General features: G+C 35.4%; 1 protein-coding gene across 1 annotated transcript; it reads right to left on the minus strand.

Annotated features, from left to right (window-relative positions):
• Positions 1-1,730: 1,730 nt before the first annotated feature.
• On the minus strand, positions 1,731-18,621 carry LOC119192046. Its single transcript, XM_037445892.1, has 4 exons — positions 18,444-18,621; positions 4,605-4,766; positions 4,375-4,453; positions 1,731-2,323 (listed from the first exon to the last, which is right to left on the minus strand). The coding sequence occupies exons 1-4, from the start codon at positions 18,541-18,543 to the stop codon at positions 2,209-2,211; spliced, it is 456 nt and encodes a 151-aa protein (XP_037301789.1). The 5' UTR covers positions 18,544-18,621; the 3' UTR covers positions 1,731-2,208.
• Positions 18,622-19,097: the final 476 nt, after the last annotated feature.

The raw sequence follows: 19,097 nt of genomic DNA on the forward strand, positions 1-19,097 counted from the left end.
TCTATTGCGCACACAGTACAACTACGCCACCAAGGCGGTTACAGATTTTTTTGCACGTAAGTTACGATATCTTTATAATTTAAGCTTCTTTTAGTCGATCAAGTGTTTGCAGAATTTTTTTTTAAACCACGTGAGGGTCTCATCCAAATTGAATGTCTGGTTTATAAATTACTTCGATTGTATCGGACACTGCCGTCTAAGTTCTAAGTAACTCCATAAGTAACGATAAAGTGACAAACTTTTGCTAATAAATCCTTATCCCGTGCCAGACGACACTTTCCTGAGATTTAACGCGATAAGTTCGCCTTTGTACCACCTGACGGACTTAGCTGTGATTCTGCTTGCTCTAAATCGGGGTTTTAAAAAAGACAAACTAAAACACCTCACGCATTAATCCCCGAAGGCGTATGCAGAGGCACAACATGGGTAACCATTTTTCGTCAAGTGTGTTCCTATGATGTGATAGGACGTGAGCGTATCGCCATATCGGGCACAAATTCCAGACTCCGGGCTGATACTGAGCAGAAAAACCCAAATCTCACTATGCCCGACACGGGATTCGAACCCGGGACCACAGAGAGCTGCCGTACCACGCATGAAATAAACTACGCCACCGAGGCAGTCGGGGTTTTCGTTGTCACGAAAACTTGCAGAAGTTATCTTACAAGCAATTCTTACCGTGTAGTCGGTTACAGCAAACTGACTTATACGGCGACTTGCTGCGAGTCGAATGCGTATTGAATTATTGAACTATTACTGCTAGTGAAAACGCATCAGGAAGTTCTCTGTAAAGAACGGCATGAAGACCAAAATGTTTTTTCGTTAGTGGACATTCATCTGAAACCCACTCACTAGGTGCTGTGGAGTTATTACTTAGTACTTTAAGGAGTAGGTGTTGTATCTGTAGTACAAAGTAGTGTGACCGAAGAGAGCCCGGTTCCTAACAAGGCCCACCATGTATGTTTTTGATATTTCTTAATGATATAGACGGATATTTTGTTACTTTTTTTATTATTAAATTTTATAATATGAAGTAATACGTGTAATTTAATTATATGTTTTTATTTAAATTTGCAATGAAACGATTTTATGAAGGATTTAAAATCAAGTAGGCCTTTAAGTGTTCCGTTACCTTACCTTATTATATATTTTTTTGGCCTTAATATGTTAACAAAATGATTGATTAGTCATCATTATCGCACTTTTTCTACTAGTAAACGAATAAGGATGAAAACATACGGATAGACCATATCCATGATATACATACTTTATTTTCGATTAAATACAGTTCCAGCGCGACATACCGCCAGCTTGCGTGTGAGTAGCACCGCGAGTAAAAACTAGTTCTACACTGCAATTCAAATTGAACTCCGGAGCCAAACGTATCACAGCTATCAAAACTTGTTTGGCATCGTGCACCTTGTTTGAACATTTATGTCCGGGAGGCCAAGTTTGTTCAGTACACTGCGGGAATGCGCATTGATTTAGGGTGAGTTGGGGGAATGAGTGAAGAATTTAAAACAATGATTTATGTTTACGCGAATGTTAGACGGAAATAATAATATTTTACGCATTTTATCACGGTTTTTTATCTTATTAGTTCGCTCGGTGAGAACGAGCTGCAGTTTTCGAAAGTCGAGTGAAAATAATAATATAAATAACCGCAAAAAATACGTAAAATAGTTTTATTTTGATGAATTTAAAAAAAAATTACAGTCCTATATTGAATCTTACTAATATTGTATGAAGACGATGATATTTTTCTTTATGTTCTATAATATAGGCTCTTGCAGTCAACTCTTCTTAGAATGAAATAAAATGAAAACCGAAAAAAATACTCGTCGCATACAAATCAAATTCAAAAAAATAGATGGAGTTTTGTGTGATTTTTGTGAGCATAACGATGGTATGGAGTAAACTTTATGTTTATAGCTTTTCCTTTCGAGTGCCGCGTATATTATGGAAAGCCATCCTTATTAATATTGTAAATGTGAACGATTGTTAGAAAACCCAAAAAATACTTAACGGATTTGGATCAAATTTGGTACTGCAGTATTTGCATATACGCTACTTTTTTTTTTAATAGAAAGTCATATAGGGCTTTCATTCCACTGCTTTGCGGGCGGAGCCAGGAGCACAATTTAGTATGCATTTTACCTTTATACGAGCAGAAGTTGAGAATAACATCTAGATACTATTATCTATATTCTAGTACTTACATTGCGTGCCTTCCTTGGCGCCGAACTCCATGAGCATCTTGACGAGCGGCCTGTTAGTCGAGAGCACCGCCACGTCCAAAGGCGACAGCCCGTCGGCGTTGAGGCTGTAAACAATTACTTTTTACAACCTTCATAATTAATTTGAAAGAGACCAGAGACTCGAGATTTAAAAGAAAAAAGCCTCGAGTATTTGATATAAATTTCACTTCCACCTCTACGCGTTTATGAGAAAACGGGACGGACACAGACGGACACCTCTACGCGTTTCTAAAAAAAACAGGACTTGTCAAACAGATGAACAACAAAGAGATCCTATAAGGTCTCCTTTTGAGGTACCTAACCGTGAGAAATAGTCCTTAGGCCACTTTTATTTCTTCGTTTAAAAGTTAACGTTGTCAGTACAAGAAATTAGTTCCGTATTTTATAACAGCATGATGAGATTTTTTATTTTCCTGGTCAGGCTATTAAGGATAATAATATGTCTAACTGAATGATGCGAGCTGCCGCTTATTTTATGGTAAGCGCTACGGCGGACCGTAAACAGAAGGTAGGCTACTTATTTTGAATTACAAAGTATGTCACTGTAATGCATTCGTCACCTGGACACATCCGTATTTATTTCCAACTGCTTATAGCGTGATGTTATATACAGTAGCGTAGTTTGCCATGCCTATATCAAAATTTGTTAGAAACCCGTCAGGACAGTGCAAAACTTTTGGGAGACAGCTTAGTTTATTTTAAGTTGGCCAAGGGACCTAAGGCTCGAGGGTCCTGCATCATTGATACGGTGGTAGCTACGCCTATAGTTATATAGCCTACAGCTAGATAAATAGGCTATCTAACGTAAAGATTTTTTTAATTCGAACCAGTAGTTCTTGAAATTAGCGCGTTCAAACAAACTCTTCAGCTTTATATAAATGAATAAATAAGGACAGGAAACTGGGTCACTATAGCGGGTTTTAACACCTTGTGTACAGTAATCGCTATCCGAGCAGATATATTACATCCTACCACCAGCACTTTACAATTCTCTGAGTTGAACTTTACAAGTCTTAACTCTAAAACCCATATAGTCTAACCTTTTCAAAAGCCGCAATAACGATTTATTTTTCACACCTGTCCGAAAAATCTGACCCGTTTCACAGTTTCCCAATATAGCTGTCGATGGAACGTTTGTGTCGAATAGATGCAATTCCCGAATGGACACTCAATCCCATTTCTAGTTGAAGACAAATTCAAAATTCAACTTGTAGTCGTCGGGCTGACCCCGCCGGTGTTTACCGATATCGATTGTCGGAGGGTTTAGATTTTATCGATACTTTTTTACATTCGAAATTTAAAAGACGGTTCGGTTTACGAGCATTGCGCATCCTAGAGATAGTAAAGATTTATTTTATTCCGCAATACGATTTTTCGATATCGGTAAAGATTTGCGAGTTGAACTTACGGATTGTATATGGGTTGAAGATTTTATTTTGTATGTTTAAGAATTTTATGGCTAACCTAATATATGTACCTATTGCAGCATGAAGGCGGATAGAGTGCGAATTATATAATCATTAAACATATTGTAATCATATTTCCGTCTCGAAAATGCCACTAAAATTATTGATTTCGTGCATCCTTCTAAAGTACACATAATTTAAAATAGCATCAAACTCTATTAGACAATTGAATAAACATTTTGGCAGATTACATTTTTCCGAAAGATCCAAAACTGTTTTTTTTTAAATACTCGTAAATTCGTAAAACGATTTTTAATTATATTTTGCCTATTTTGAATCATGACAAGATTCGTCATACTAAAAAACTCACACATTTTTTACTTCACTCGGTTCACAACTAATCTCTGTACCGATAGAAAAACACGTATGTACAGTTCGTAGAAAAAGTAATATCGTTTGTATCGACGGAAGTCGTGTCCGGATCTCGAGCATTGCTCGCCATAAATTATCCATTCTGTCTCGCTTATAAAGCCCAATATAGCCAGACTGTTCCATATCTAATTGGTACGGTAAAGGTACGGACTAGTGACTTCCTCTGTTACTATACGTGTTGGTAATACGGTGTGTTTACAGGAGTAATGTTTGCTGCCCTCGGGAATAACGCTGGGAGTGAGGTAAATCGGGAATGCGATATAAATGTATTTATTTACCTGTTAACGTCGACATCAGTCGACTCCAGGATGTTTCTCGCTTTGTCAAGATATCCATGTTCGACGGCTGCGAAGAGGGCTGCAATAAAAGATACATGTTAAACGTATTTATAATTTAAAATTCCATCGTCATTTAAATGTGATAAAATGATTAAAATCAAAATAACCGATGAAAAAAGGGTCAAAATAATTAACTAAATCAAAATAAATCATAAAATAAAAAAAAATACCGTGCAAATGTATGTTAACTTGTGCGATTTTGTCTTGTTGCGCACGCGCATCCTTCTGTTGGCGGCGCGTCGCTTTGTCGAGGTGCGGCGGGTGGGGTGCGCATGCGCTCAACGACGGCAGCTCACCCCCGCACCCTTCGAGCAGCGCGCCGTACTGGAGCTCTACACGATACGAAAACTTAGGTAAAATAAAAAAAAAACAAAACAAAAGAAAAACAATAATTCTGGTTTACTTAGTAACAAAAAAAAACCTTGCTACACTAATATAAATAAAGCTTATAACTCATTTGCTGATTAAAAACGAGTATTATGCAGCGAACTTGTGTGCCCGCAGATTTCCGCAGATTAAAGTTACGTATGGGTAGTACATACAGCAGCTAACTTTTCAACTCGCCGGCATGCACGGAGATTAAAACACGAGAGATAAACGGGTATCACGTATAACGTTCAAGCAAATTTAACTTCAATCCGTTCCACTTAGCAATATTGTCTTACAGACTCAATACTTCGCGAAACGTTTCCTTTGCGAGATTGAGATAATTAATTTTATTGAGAACTTCCAGCATCCTACGCAGATAATGGCTCCGGCGGCCAATTTGTCAAAGTTCCAGTAACTATGGCTGATTCAATCATTTCTAACATTGATTCAATATTGCATATTGTATGTTAATGCGTGTATAGGTTGTGAGTGCGTCCACATGGCATGTAAATTTTGATATCGTAGATCTTGGTTTAACGTTACAGAGTTTTATTCGCTTTGATATGAATATCGATGGTCTGGCGAAATGGGTTATTTTTGTACTTATTTTTTTAAATCTTGTGACAGCAGACCATAATATTCTGGATCGAATATATCAATGCACTATACTTGCACTGTTATAACCTATTTATTCACTTGAACAACAAATAATGTTACTTATATGATAAATATTTTTTATTGACATCGAGGTTTACACTTAGATTCGAGTTCTTATATTATGAGCGTCAATCCGTACTTAACCACACGCTGTAAATTTTGCAATCATACTAGTCAGGTGTACGGATTGCAGTACAGTTGAGTCGAACACAAAGAGTGTACGGAACGCCAGATCTAGTACGTAGTACATATCGATGTGCACTACATCATTCGTGTAACTGATTAGTTTAATTTACTATAACCGTAATATTAGCGGTATATCATACTAATTAATTAATAATTGCTCTAGACCGGAATGATTGGCTCACATGGCCTATGTTCAGCAGTGAACGGCAACAGACTGATCCATTGATTGACCATATTAACTACTGTCGGTTCTTACGTGTTAATAAACATACAAAAACATGTTCTCGTAATCCCATCATATTATTGATTAAAAATAAATACATAACTAAGCCGGTCGGCATTTTCTATAGACTTCACTTTGTTTAACATCAGGTGCAGTGAAGCCACTTTCCCGATCCATAATAAAAAAAGAAACAGAGCACGCGGACACTAAGCTGTGAATCTATATATCTCAACCTACTGCAGTATCATGGCTTATAATGGGTGTAATAAGCAATATTAGAGGCAATACGGAGAGATAAATAAGCGTTGTGGTTAATTACTGTGCTATTAAATAGAAGACAGGCTTGGTCGAGGTGATACCGATAAAGAAATACGATATAACGAGCAGTACCAACAATGACGTCTAAAGCTCCAATCTGAATTATTTGTCAGCGGAATTGGATATCGACTACCATACTCAACAAAAAATCCTACGATAATAACATTGCGGGACCTAGAATCAGTTATGACAAGACAGCATAATTCTGATAACCCAGTCTCATTGACAAGACAGTATAATTCTGGAGATCCTAGCAGTCTTATTCGAAAATTCGTAAATAAACCTTACTCAATTCTTTGCGGATCACAGTTACACATACAAAACATTACCTTCAAAGTTCAAAGCACTTAAGTACCTCACATTGTATTTACAGCGAATAATGAATGCCGATACTCAATATTATTTGCGGAACGTATCCGAATTCATCACGTTCAAGGTAAATACAATCGGCATGCATCACGATTAGCTTGTTACAAATCACCGCTGCAAGGTGAAATGTCAACGCTGCGGAATATTGACAAGTGTCAAATTCTGATTCAAGGGCGTAAGGAAGTTAATTACCATATAGCGTATCCTTATGGTGATTTCGTTGTGAGGAAAATATAGAGGTTTTGGTATTAGGACTTGCTTGTATCTTGGTTTTAAATTTATTGCGTACGATACCAATCAAGCCTATATATTAGAGGTATAAGATATTTTTTTTTTATTGTTGCTTGAATAAAGAGAAGAGCTTGCCTTTCGCCTAATGGTAAGCAATACGACCGCCAATAAACAGTAGAGACACCATCCAACACCTTGAATTACAAAGTATTGTTTTGGTATTCCACTGCACTCGCCATCCTGAGACGTGAGATGTTAAGTCTCATTATGTCCAGTAGTTACACTGGCCACAATGTCCTTCAAACTGGAACACAACATTGACTACACACTGCTGCTTGGCGGCTGAAATAGATATTGCGGTGGTTACTACCCAGGCGGACTCTCACCAGCAAAGATATTTCGTAGTTTCTTTTAGACCAGTAAATTTCCTAATTATTTATTATTACTGTTACATTAGACAATTTATTTGAGGTAAAGAAGGTACTAGGAAGCGATAACACTGTGATTAGATCATTACTAAAATAGCCCTTATTGCTAATGGCGTTGAGTTTTCATTCCATTGAATCTTACCAACGATTAATTTGTCATTGCTAGTAAATATTCCCAAACTAAGGCTTGAGTTAAAGCCAGTTAAGACTTAAAGAACACATATAGGAAAATAAGAGTGGTATTAGAGATACAACCTTGTATCGCATGCAAATGTTGTTACAAATACTTTGGCTTCACACCGGCTGGATTTGTACCTTTATATCGTTCGAGTCTCTACAGACCTCTGGTTCAATAAGGGTCATTTTCGAATGAGGTCAGATGATTTTACTAACACGTAAGAGAGTACTGTGGGTAAGTAAAAACTAAGTCACTGTTCTGTTACTTAGTTTAAATACAATTCTTAGTATTCTAAATGTACAATTTTGTGAATATGTGAGTTTAAAATACATAATATGCTTAATTGATTTGGATGTTTTCATACAGATATCCTATATTTTAGAGTAACAAATACGCCTCGGTGGCGTAGTTGTATTGCACGTCCGGTACAATAGCGCTCTGAGGTCCTGGGTTCGAATCCCGGGTCGGGCAAAGTGATATTTGGGTTTTTCTGCTCAATATCAGCCTGGAGTCTGGAATTTGTGCCCGATATGGCAATAGGCTCTCGCCCCCTATCACATCATGGGACGGAACATACTTGGCGAAAAGTGGGTGCCCTAGTTGCGCCTCTGCATACCCCTTCGGGGATAAAATGCGTGATGTTATGTATGTATGTATGTACAAATACGCTAAATGATATCTTAAGTTTACGCGAATGTTAGACATTTAAATTAAACTTTAAATGTCGGTTTTAATATTTTACTTTTCTCCCGACGTTTCGAAGACTTTGCAGCCATCATGGTCACGGGGGGGGGGACCACTCGAAAACCGCGATAAAATTCGTAAAATAGTTTAATTTAAATACGCTAAATTTCATCGGTGACATTTGAATTTAAAAATCTTATACCGAGAAAGAGGCACGCGAACGAATTTTAGATTAAAATATATTTTCGTTTTTTTGTCTTAACTATCAAATTCCATCTCGTGATAGTCATTAAAGCAAATAATAGAAACGGGAATGATTCAAGATGTTGTTCTTGCGTCAAAAATGACGAGTTATGATATTTAGATATGAATCAAACGATTAGAGTGTTGACACAACGATAGGGGGTTTATGTTTTCAATACGAATGATGTAGTGTTTTGATAGTAACATCATTTAACTCAAAAAAGTAATTAATAATTAAGTAAATTTGTTGTAGTCATGAGTATTTTTCTTATTATGAGTCTGGTGACAGTCTTTCCTCAAATTACAGATTTTTATGGCTTTGTTCGACACTAGATCAATGCGTGTTGATAACAAAATATCTTATAATATCTGCACTCCTAGTATCTTGTTAAATTCAAATGGGAATTTATAAAGTCGTAAAGGTGCGTTTGTGAGTAAAACAGGTAGTCAAGCAATGGATCCCAACAACTACACTAACCATCCGTTATTGATAAATATAAGCCAATCAAAATAACTAATTTGTAAGCATGTCAAACAAAATGTATGCTAATAGATTATTTTTTGGATCAGATTCAAGATTAGAATCGCCGATCAGTGGATTGAGTGTTTGAATCAGCGAACTAAAGCCGAAACACTATTAAATCTAGGTGCATACAGTATGACCTTGTATGTACCTATATGTACACATTAAAACAAAGCCTATGCGAAAGCGTCACGGAGAGGAGCACAGGTGAAAGGTTCCCATGATTGTTGCATTAACTCGTGACTACCACCGCTATGATATGAACAGTAGCGCAAGTTAACGTGAATATCGTGCGCACGCCGTTGATGCGATCGCTCGTACAGTTATAACACGATTTAACGACTATGTATATGTTATTTAATAAAGCATCGGAAAAGAGTTATAGAAATCTGCAATGGAATGAGTATAATATAGCTTCATTCATAGACCATAGATTGGTTGAATACTCAATATCTTTGTACATTTATTAACAAAATATAATTACGTACTTACTCTATCAAACTTGCCATCAACATATATACAAACTTTGATAAAAAACCTATATATTTATATTAAAAAAATATATATTTAAATATTTTATCATTATAGTAATTTAATAAAACTTATTTTATGCACTAATAATTAAAAAATGTAAGAAAAAGTTAAAACCTGCCTTACTGATCTTAAATTACTCTACCAAAAGTAACCATGAAGGAACGCATTGCGTAGATGCCTGATCGTTACTTAATGTATAAAAAAACTTCTTGAAAGCAAGTCTTGTCTTTTGTTTTTACTTGGTAATGGTTACGAGGAAGTCATGGGCAACGATTCAGTGTAGAATATTTAATATTACCCATCTTTTAGTGTGGTTTCGTAATATTATAGGAGAAAATAATATCTTTGTGATATACAAATAAGACTCAATTTAAACAAAATAAAGATAAAACGTTCCGTTTATGAAGTACTTATATTAATTGTTAGGTTTTATGGTCTTGTTTGTTATATTGTGACATGAACCTTTTTGCAGATTCATGTAGCATGAGTAACTTTACCATTCAGTTTAATTTTTATCCATGATTTCTTGCAAACATGTTTTGAATAAGAAGTAATTAACCTTAAACACGTATTTCACTTTATTTTCTTGGCAACACTAAACACAAACGTTACTCGAAAGTTTGAAATTCGAACAACAAAATTAAATTCAAAAATAGAACTGACCACAAACTAAAAAGTCTAGCATGTCGCTCCATTGCAGTATCATCTTACGACTGAATAGGCCGCACGGTTTCGGTGCTCTCGCCTCATTGTGTGCACAATCTCGATCTTTTAGCCCCTTGTTATTGTTGTGCTTGGGTCGCAGTCGTTTGGGGTTACATAATACCGAACTCATTGTAAAACAAAATATTTATAAACAATGTAGATTTGCAGGTAGATGATGGTGCAGGGGCGGCTGTGGACGAAGACTTTGACACTTACGTCGGAGAAAGCCCGAAGCCGTCCCTAATGCGCCGAAGAGTCGGCGGAGTTTTAGGTAGATGATGGTGATTTGTTACTTTTTTTTTATTCTTATAATTTTAGTTAAGTTAAGGTAAACCGACATTTTATCATTAATTTTATTACTGTAAATTGATTTATTTTTGACACAAAAACTGATTAAAACTGTAAAGAATTTTGGCCATGTTTCTTTCATAATATGTAGAAATAATATTCAGACATGAATTTTATCATGACAGAAGAATGTTGTCGTAAAGTTGTTTCAAGAATAATGACGTAAGAAAATGACATTACCCGTACTCACATTAGACACATATTTAGCTTATCATCACGCATATTATTTCAATTATGATATCGAGTTATGCAAACGGCGGAATAACAATGGCTGAGAAATACACGCTTTGTCGACTGTTTCTCTTGTGATTGCGAAATCAGATGATTACGTCGAAAGTGCTGGTTATAATCCTTTTGATTTATTTCGTTGGTGTTGTCTACGAGGATACCGAAAATAATATTTCTTTGGTTTTAGTGTTCCGTAGCCATTAAAGTATTGTTGTTGGTAGCATATTAGTATTCGCCCGGATAGCGACCATACACAAGGTGTAAAACCCGCTTTATTGGCTCACGTAGATGTCGCGTTCCGGGATCTGTGCGTTAACGGTTTGAAACAGACCGTCATAATTATATCGACCGGCGAGAGGTATTCACTCGTCAGTAGATACTATCTGGGCTCTATTCCACTTAACATCAGGTGCAGTGAGTTTACTTCGAAAAAATAAATAGATAAGTACGAGGTTACCCTGTTAGGCAGATTCTACATTGGACGTTCCAAAGTTTTTTAGAACTCTAAGGTCCAAATTACCAATCCGTGATAACGCCAATACAGACTACTAGAAGGAAAATATAATTTTATGCAATAAACTTATTATATTAAAACTATATAATATATAACATACACAATTCTCGATACAACTCTTTAAAATCTATATTAAATACTGGAAATAACTTTTATAATAAACACTATGATGACTTAAAAGCTGAAACTTAGTGCTCAAACTTATTTATGAGCACAACCCCGTCAAACTGAAAGAGATTTAATTAAACGTTCGTAGTGAAACAAAAAGCAAGTTCATAGTACTTCAACTCTCGCAGTTTTGCCACGATCTGACATTCGTGATGACTGAATCTCATGCAAATATTAGCGACAGTTGATAAGGACGGCATCTTTGAAACTGTTATGTTAATTGTAAACTCTATTTACTTGCTACCAGACAGTTGAAGCTTGTTAGCAAATAAATTACTCGTTTATAATTTATTCCTAGACTGCGGGCTTCCTCAAGATCTTTCCTATAGCCTTGTGATTTATGAGAAAATACTTGATGTTTATATGAATTTTGATTATGATCGGAACTTCTTTAATCTTTATTTTTTTTTCTTTGAGTGTCGAGACGAAATTGCTCATAAACAGTAGAAACACCATCCAACACCTTGAACTGCAAAGGATTAGTCTCTTTTCCACTGCGCTCGTCATCCTGAGATATGAGTTTTAAAGTCTTATTATCTCTAGTAGTTACACTGACTTCAATGTCCTTCAAACGGAACCCAACAGTAACTACACACTGCTGTCAGACTGGTACTGCAGCAAGTAGCTGAATGAGGGTTCCCATTGTTGGCACAATAGGTATAATATATTTCTTTTTAATTTTATGTTTTTATTCTTTATTTGCTACTATGTGCACGTTATACGGTTTGTGTGCAATAATAAAATCTTTCTTTCTTTCTTTCTGTTTAGCGGTAGAAATAGACATTCCAGTGGTAGCCACCCAAAAGGACTCTCACATATGAAATACCTACCACCTGTAATACTATATGGAACTGAATGCAATTTATTACATATTGCTCTCGTTTTATTCCCGGCAAAATATAAAGCGGGACTTTTATCCCGGAAATCTTTTTAACACGTGCGGAGCCGCATGCAATAGCTAGTACATACAATCCACATTTTTTTAGTACCTACGTTTTTCCGTATATGGGTGATATTGTATAAATATTTTTAAGAGTTAATTTTCTACATCTGACAAGTGCTTTATGTAAGGATACAAGGACGACAGTACTCCATAATCGACGATAATTAAAATAGTAATTGATCATTCTAAACTATACTCTATTAACATACGGTACACATTAGTATAGCCGTAAAATCACTTAATTACAGCTTAATAACATGTGTACGGGCTGCACGATGTGAGGTCATGGGACCCTCGATTACAGATATAATAGTTTATAATACTTACTAATATTATTAACGAGTCAAATATGAGCGAGAGATGTATGGAATATTTGTACATCATGCAGAGGCCGTCAAATAGTTTTTGCTGACATTTTTCACAGAGACTACCCTAGAACTTTGGATTTGTGAAGTTGCGGACCATAACTAGTCTTTTAAATCTTTCACAGAGAATTTTAGTTAAGAAAACAGCAAGGTATTCTAATACAAGTGCGAGTTTCTAGTACTGTAATACCGGCGCAAGAGTCCAACTCTGAAGTAACAACAAAATAATACTATTAGTATTCTAATAACTGGAGCAATGGATATTATTTAATATGGCAACGCCGCACGCAATGAGGCAACTCGTCAGTTTTTAGTTTTGTAATTTGATATAATAATTTTCGACTGTTTCGTTTAAGATAGAATTTCATTACATTACGTTTTATTGAAACGATTAACGTATTTAGCTTTGAAGGTAAAAATACTATATAATTACAAGAATGCCAACATTTATTAGATTGATAGCTGCAAGTTTTTAAAAAATTAAAACCTCCAAGCGACATTATTCTAACTAATATTATAAAGAGGGAAAGTTTGTTGGATTGTAGGGCTGCAACTACTGAACCAATTTTGAAAATTCTTTCACTAATGAGTTCCGAGTTCTATATACTCCTTTTTATCCTAGGAAAGTATCTATCTTAACAAAACTTTTTCACGCAAGCGGACCTGCAGGATAAGTTAGTATCAAATAAAGAAATCGTATTGTAACTGTACCTACACAAATAAGTATGACATAAGCACATAACCACGGTTATTGTTTAAAATGTGGCGTAACGTTTTTATGAATTAAGGAAACTACGAAAGTGGATAATAACTTGTTACGATATATTTTGTAACTTTGATACACACGTGTTAAGTAACTATCGAAAAATAAATCGTTTGTTAATTCGCTTTTGCAGGGTTGTAACTGTAAGAAATTATTACGAATTATTTTTTAGGTTACTTTAAATATATATATATATTTTTTATTAAAATAGGTTATGGTATAATCGGATCGGAAACAAAAGATTTATATTAAATTTATGTAATGAGTGATTGTAAGAGTCAATTGAAATGTACCGTTTATATAATGTATCCTGTCATTGTATTGATATATTTATTTTATAAAATGAAATGGTCGTTATATCAGATCCTTAAACGGTACTTCCTATTCATGTGATTTCCGGAATAAAACATTAATATAGGTTACACAACAACAACTTACTTATCAGTGAAAAAATATCAGATAATTGTAGAAATTAAAAATTCGTTTCTTACTTAAAACAATTGTTAACTTCGGCCATGAAAGAATTTTTATAATATACAACTTATGCAATCGAACTTTGTATATTTATATGTGACTAAAGTTATAATTTAAATTATTTCACTAATTAGTAACATTGCGATAATGATACTGAAATTTAATTTGATTTAGCCCGAGCATTACGAATTTATCCACGTCAATTTAATATTAATTATTTTTCCTGGCAACCCTGTTTTAAATGCTGAAACTAATGGCGCGTTCAGGGCAATTGAACTTTTTATTCCATGCGCGTTCAGGCTGTCTTATTTTTTGTAATCAATTGATTACCATTTGTAATTGTAATTTAAATCAATGATATTGGACAAAACGGCACATTACATTGAATGTACCAAAGAAGGAAAGACCGGCTAGATCTTGATGGCTATTGATTAAAATACATGATATGAAAGTCTTTTATCACTTGTGTAGATAAAATTTTTAAGATTGTGTTTAAAGCAAAATCATACTTCTATATTTTTATGCAGAATCATATGTTGAGCTGATGGATGTAGCGTAGTCATTATATTTGATGCAATGGCTAGTCAGTGGGAAACAGCAATTATATTTGTAAGATTGTGATAGGTGTAAAATCATGCTTATACACTATTTATTTTTTTTTATTTTGAAGAATCATATTTCGAGTTGATGGGTATATATTATACCGTATTCATCACGTTTGACGCAATGGCTAGTCAGTGGAAGACAGAAAAAGTTCTTAATTGGCCTGGTCTTATAGAGATAGCAAAATTGATAGTCATTCTATCTTTAAAAGCTACCAAGAGACTACAGTGTGAGACCTGTTAACTGCATGCACCAACACGATGATATTGGACTGATGTTTCCTCTTTCTTCCTCAGAAATTGATACAAAATGATGTGTCTCACATTACAAAAAATATAGATCTTAACAAAATCAAAAGTATTTAAGTATTTAATAAAAGCCGTCGTTTCTAATAAATAAGGATTCTATTTCTTTACATTTACAATTCAATTTAAATTAAACCTTACAACTAAAACACTCAAGCGTTAACGAGATCAAAGTTTATTGTTTAATTGTCGCCAGTGAACAATACTTAACTACAACGATTTAAACTTAATCGTGTTAATCTTCGGGCTAATTGAATTACAAAGATTTTATTAATGTATTTTTCGAGAGAGCCTTGTAGAGGTATCGTTAATGTTTCTTTATTGGGCTATTGCTTTCTTTAAATCAAATTATAGCTCTTAATAAATATATTTTATCGCTTTGAATGACGAACAAGCTTGCCGTTCGCCTGATGCTAAGTGATACGACCGGCCATAAACAGCAGATACACCATCCAACACCTTGAATTACAAAGTATTGTTTGATATTCCACTGCGCTCGCCATTCTGAGACATGAGATGTAAAGTCTTATTATGTCCAGTAGTTACACTGGCTACAATATCCTTCATATCGGAACACAGCAGTGACTAGACACTGCTGTTTGGCAGCAGAAATAGACATTGCGGTGGTACCTACCTAAACGGACTCTCACATATGAGAGACCTACCACCAATGCTGTATTTTAAATTTACCTTGATTACGTTAGTGTTTTTAAATGAGATTATTTGACGTAAGATAAAGGGAAAAGTAATTAGACGAACACTAAATAACGCTTATTTCTAATGAAATAAGGTCCATCGTAGATACAATGGTGAAGCTCTACATTGTCTTAATATGCATGCAGTCCTTCCTGCACACGTTCCGGGCAATGCGTAGACTCTATCACGTATATCAAAGCCGGGATTCCTTCACAACTACAAGTGCGAAGTCAATTTGGAAACACGCGTGGGGAAGACGGCAATTTCTACATTTTAGTTCCTGTTCTTTATAATATAAATTATTAAGATGTTTTGTTAAGTCAAAATGCCTGTACTTTCACAGCATTGTTTCTTATAAGGTAATCAAACATTTTGGGGTCTTAAAATCGAAAATATTTGAATTAAACAATATGTATGATATTTAAAGCACCGTAAATACCAAATAAATACTTGTAAAATACGTTTAATTTTTATTACATTAAATGTGTTTGATATACCAGAGCGAAGTAAAATCGAAAAAAGCTCATATTGAGTTGGCAAACGCATCTATTGCTAATACATTAAAAACCAATTTGCAGTTACTAAGCTCTGAATGTAGGTAGATTCGCATGTAAGTTGTTCATTATTTCAATAGCGCATTAACTACACTACACTAGTCTTTTGTCCATACAATTCTTATTAAATTCAATACGTGAACAGTCCATTCAATGTGTGAAAAGACGGCACATAAACGAGGCGTAACATTTCTATCACACTAGCGCTTAAAGTAGACTGTGAAGAATCAATTAGATTGGCCGGCATAATTATGGAGATGCAACGTCTCTCGCTAGTCGTTAATTCAATTGGCTTACTATCAGGCGTAGAGTAACTTAGATTGCTTGTATAAACAACAAAATCTTATCATTATTTTTTTACTTTATACTAATATGATTAAATAAATCTTATGACCCAGTGTTAGGGCACCCGGAAAAAATGACATCGCCCAAGAGATTGCCGCGCTGAATAGAGTTCGTAACACGATCCAATATTATATTCAGTTGTTATTGTTATTATTATGAGATTTTTTGAGGATCCCATTAAAATCCGGCACTGTAACATTGCAGCATATAGCTGAATGGGAAGCCCATTGTAACTGCTTTAAATATATTATTTAGATTTGAGCTTTCGTTTCCCTTAGTATTATTTTTACAATAAAAACTTCTTTATTTCTTTTAAACACACCCTACACCGGTATACTGGTATACTGGGTGACTAGGCACCACCCAAGCTCTATGATGGTTTCAGGGACGGATATCTTAACTTAGAACCGCCCTTATAACAACCGATACCTTTTTTAAAATCTCAAACTCTGTTCTTTATTGCTTCCGAAGTTGCGTACCGTCTTATCATATGAATATGACGGCGCGTCTCATGACAGTCAACGTCAAGAGTGACACCGTCAGTCACTCTAGCGAAGCGTCCTATCGACGGTAGCGGGTCCGACCATCTTTACTTGGCGTTTGGTGGTACAGAACGGCCAGCGCACCACATTTGCGACGAATCGCTACAAAATGTGTTAATCAGTGTAACAGTATTATAATGAGTTCAGATGAAGGCCCTCCTGCGCTTTCAAATACATTTCAATATTTATTTACAACTAGAACTGTCATAATTCTTTAAAAACATTTGCATTCCAAGTAATTAGTACATACAAACTGTGTCATTCGTCCGTAGTGTTTCAATATTAGTATTAAGAAGTATGTTTATTAAATATAAATAAGAGATATTTTATGATAGTGAAAATGTGGCCTATATTGTTAATTACAATGTTTTTTTGCGTCATAATTTATCATAACACGACGATAACTAAGGTACAATGTAATCTTTCTATTCTAATAAAGAGGAAGCTTACGAACATGCTTGGATGATTGTAAGAAGCAATCGCAGAGACTCCTGAATAGCGAACATGCTTGGATGTTTGTTAGAAGAAAACGCAGAAACTTCTGAATGGATTGGGGTGATATGGTACACAGACCAATCTTTGTAGAAGGGGTACATTTTTAATCCCGGAAAAATATGCAATAGTATTTTTATATTTTATGGAAAGATTTCTAGGCAAAGCAAAGCCGAAAGCATATTCTAGTCTAAAATGAATAGTAACTTTTGTGAAGTGCAATACTCCATTGGTTGCTAGAATAATGCCGGCTAGAATTGCTCTAATTTCGGTTGAATCCGAAACACTACTCGTTATTGGAGTACTCAACACCACTATCTATTTGTGTCAACCTATTTCTTAAGATTTATCTCTTTACCGAACTGTATAAAACACGACCTTTTAAATATTGAAATCAGTAAAATATTTCCATAATGAGTCATGATAAATCGTCTAATATGTATGGTAATTAAGTATTTATTTTTTATTTGGTAAACAATGTTTATAATAAGCAACTAAGAATGATGGGATACCAATTTAATTACAATTCTTATAAACTTGAACTAGCAGCTGTTCGTGAAGATATATCCAATAAAACTTTTGCTTATTATAAACTCATCAATCTCATAAGCCCTTGTCCATGTTTAATGTATTTTCTATTCTGCAGCTTCGTTGCTAGTAATTTACAATAGTTGTTACCTCTAAATCAAATTATATTTTAAATGCTATTTACTATTTAGTTTGTTACGCCGGACTTTGGCCGTTTGTTGTACAAGTTTCTTAATCGGACTTTCATAGGTTTCAAATTCGGATCCAGTTGAGCTCTGTTCGGTGAGGTCAAAAATATATATATATCAAAACAAGGTCGCACGTGTCACGATTTTGGCGTTGGATAACAATAGCCTCATAGAGATTGTATTGCCATGGTTAACCTCAACTGTTTTAGGCCAACAAGCGCTCTTCATTAAACTACGCCTAAAGCAGACTAATTATGTTTACGTAATTACGGTCGTGGGAAAATATAAAAATTGTTCGTACGTACTCAAGTAAGCAGACGGTGACAGCGGCAGCTTTCTCTCCTTTGGTGGGGTACTGTAAACAAAAGCCGGGTTGACGCATCCACGTGGTTGGTTGGGGCACATGTCGCCTCGGAACCTCTGCGCACGCGCTGCTGCGACACTAACTCCGCTATCGACTTCGCAGACTCGGATTTTCCCATGCCTTTCAACTTTTTTTTCTTCTCTTCTCGGGCGAATGAATGTGCAAAATCGCCGCTGCTTTAGGTGGTATTTTCTCAGGCATTATAAGCTCTTTAGCGGACGCGCTCTTTTGTTTTTTATTTGTGAATAGATCACTGAATTTTTTCTCCACTTTCCTATGTCTTTGCGGTTTTAGGTTTAGATCTATGTCTCCGCTCTTCTTTCTCTGCTTTACAGGCTCAGGTTTTCGCTTCGCCATAGCTGGTGTTTTGGGCTTGTACGTGCCCTCGACGCCTGAGAACGCTACGTCGTAATCCTTTTCACTTAGAATTGGCTTGGTAAATATCACGCTACTATGCTTGATCTTTTCAATTTCATCAACTGGTTCTTCATCTTTGGTGGACCGCCAGCGGTTTCCTATCAATCGTAGGGAAGCGCGGACGGATCTGGAACGTCGCAACCCTCCTTGCTCCCTCTTGAACTTGTCGAGGAGGGTC

This window comes from Manduca sexta, unplaced genomic scaffold, assembly GCF_014839805.1.
Source record: "Manduca sexta isolate Smith_Timp_Sample1 unplaced genomic scaffold, JHU_Msex_v1.0 HiC_scaffold_2291, whole genome shotgun sequence".
NCBI lineage: Eukaryota > Metazoa > Arthropoda > Insecta > Lepidoptera > Sphingidae > Manduca > Manduca sexta.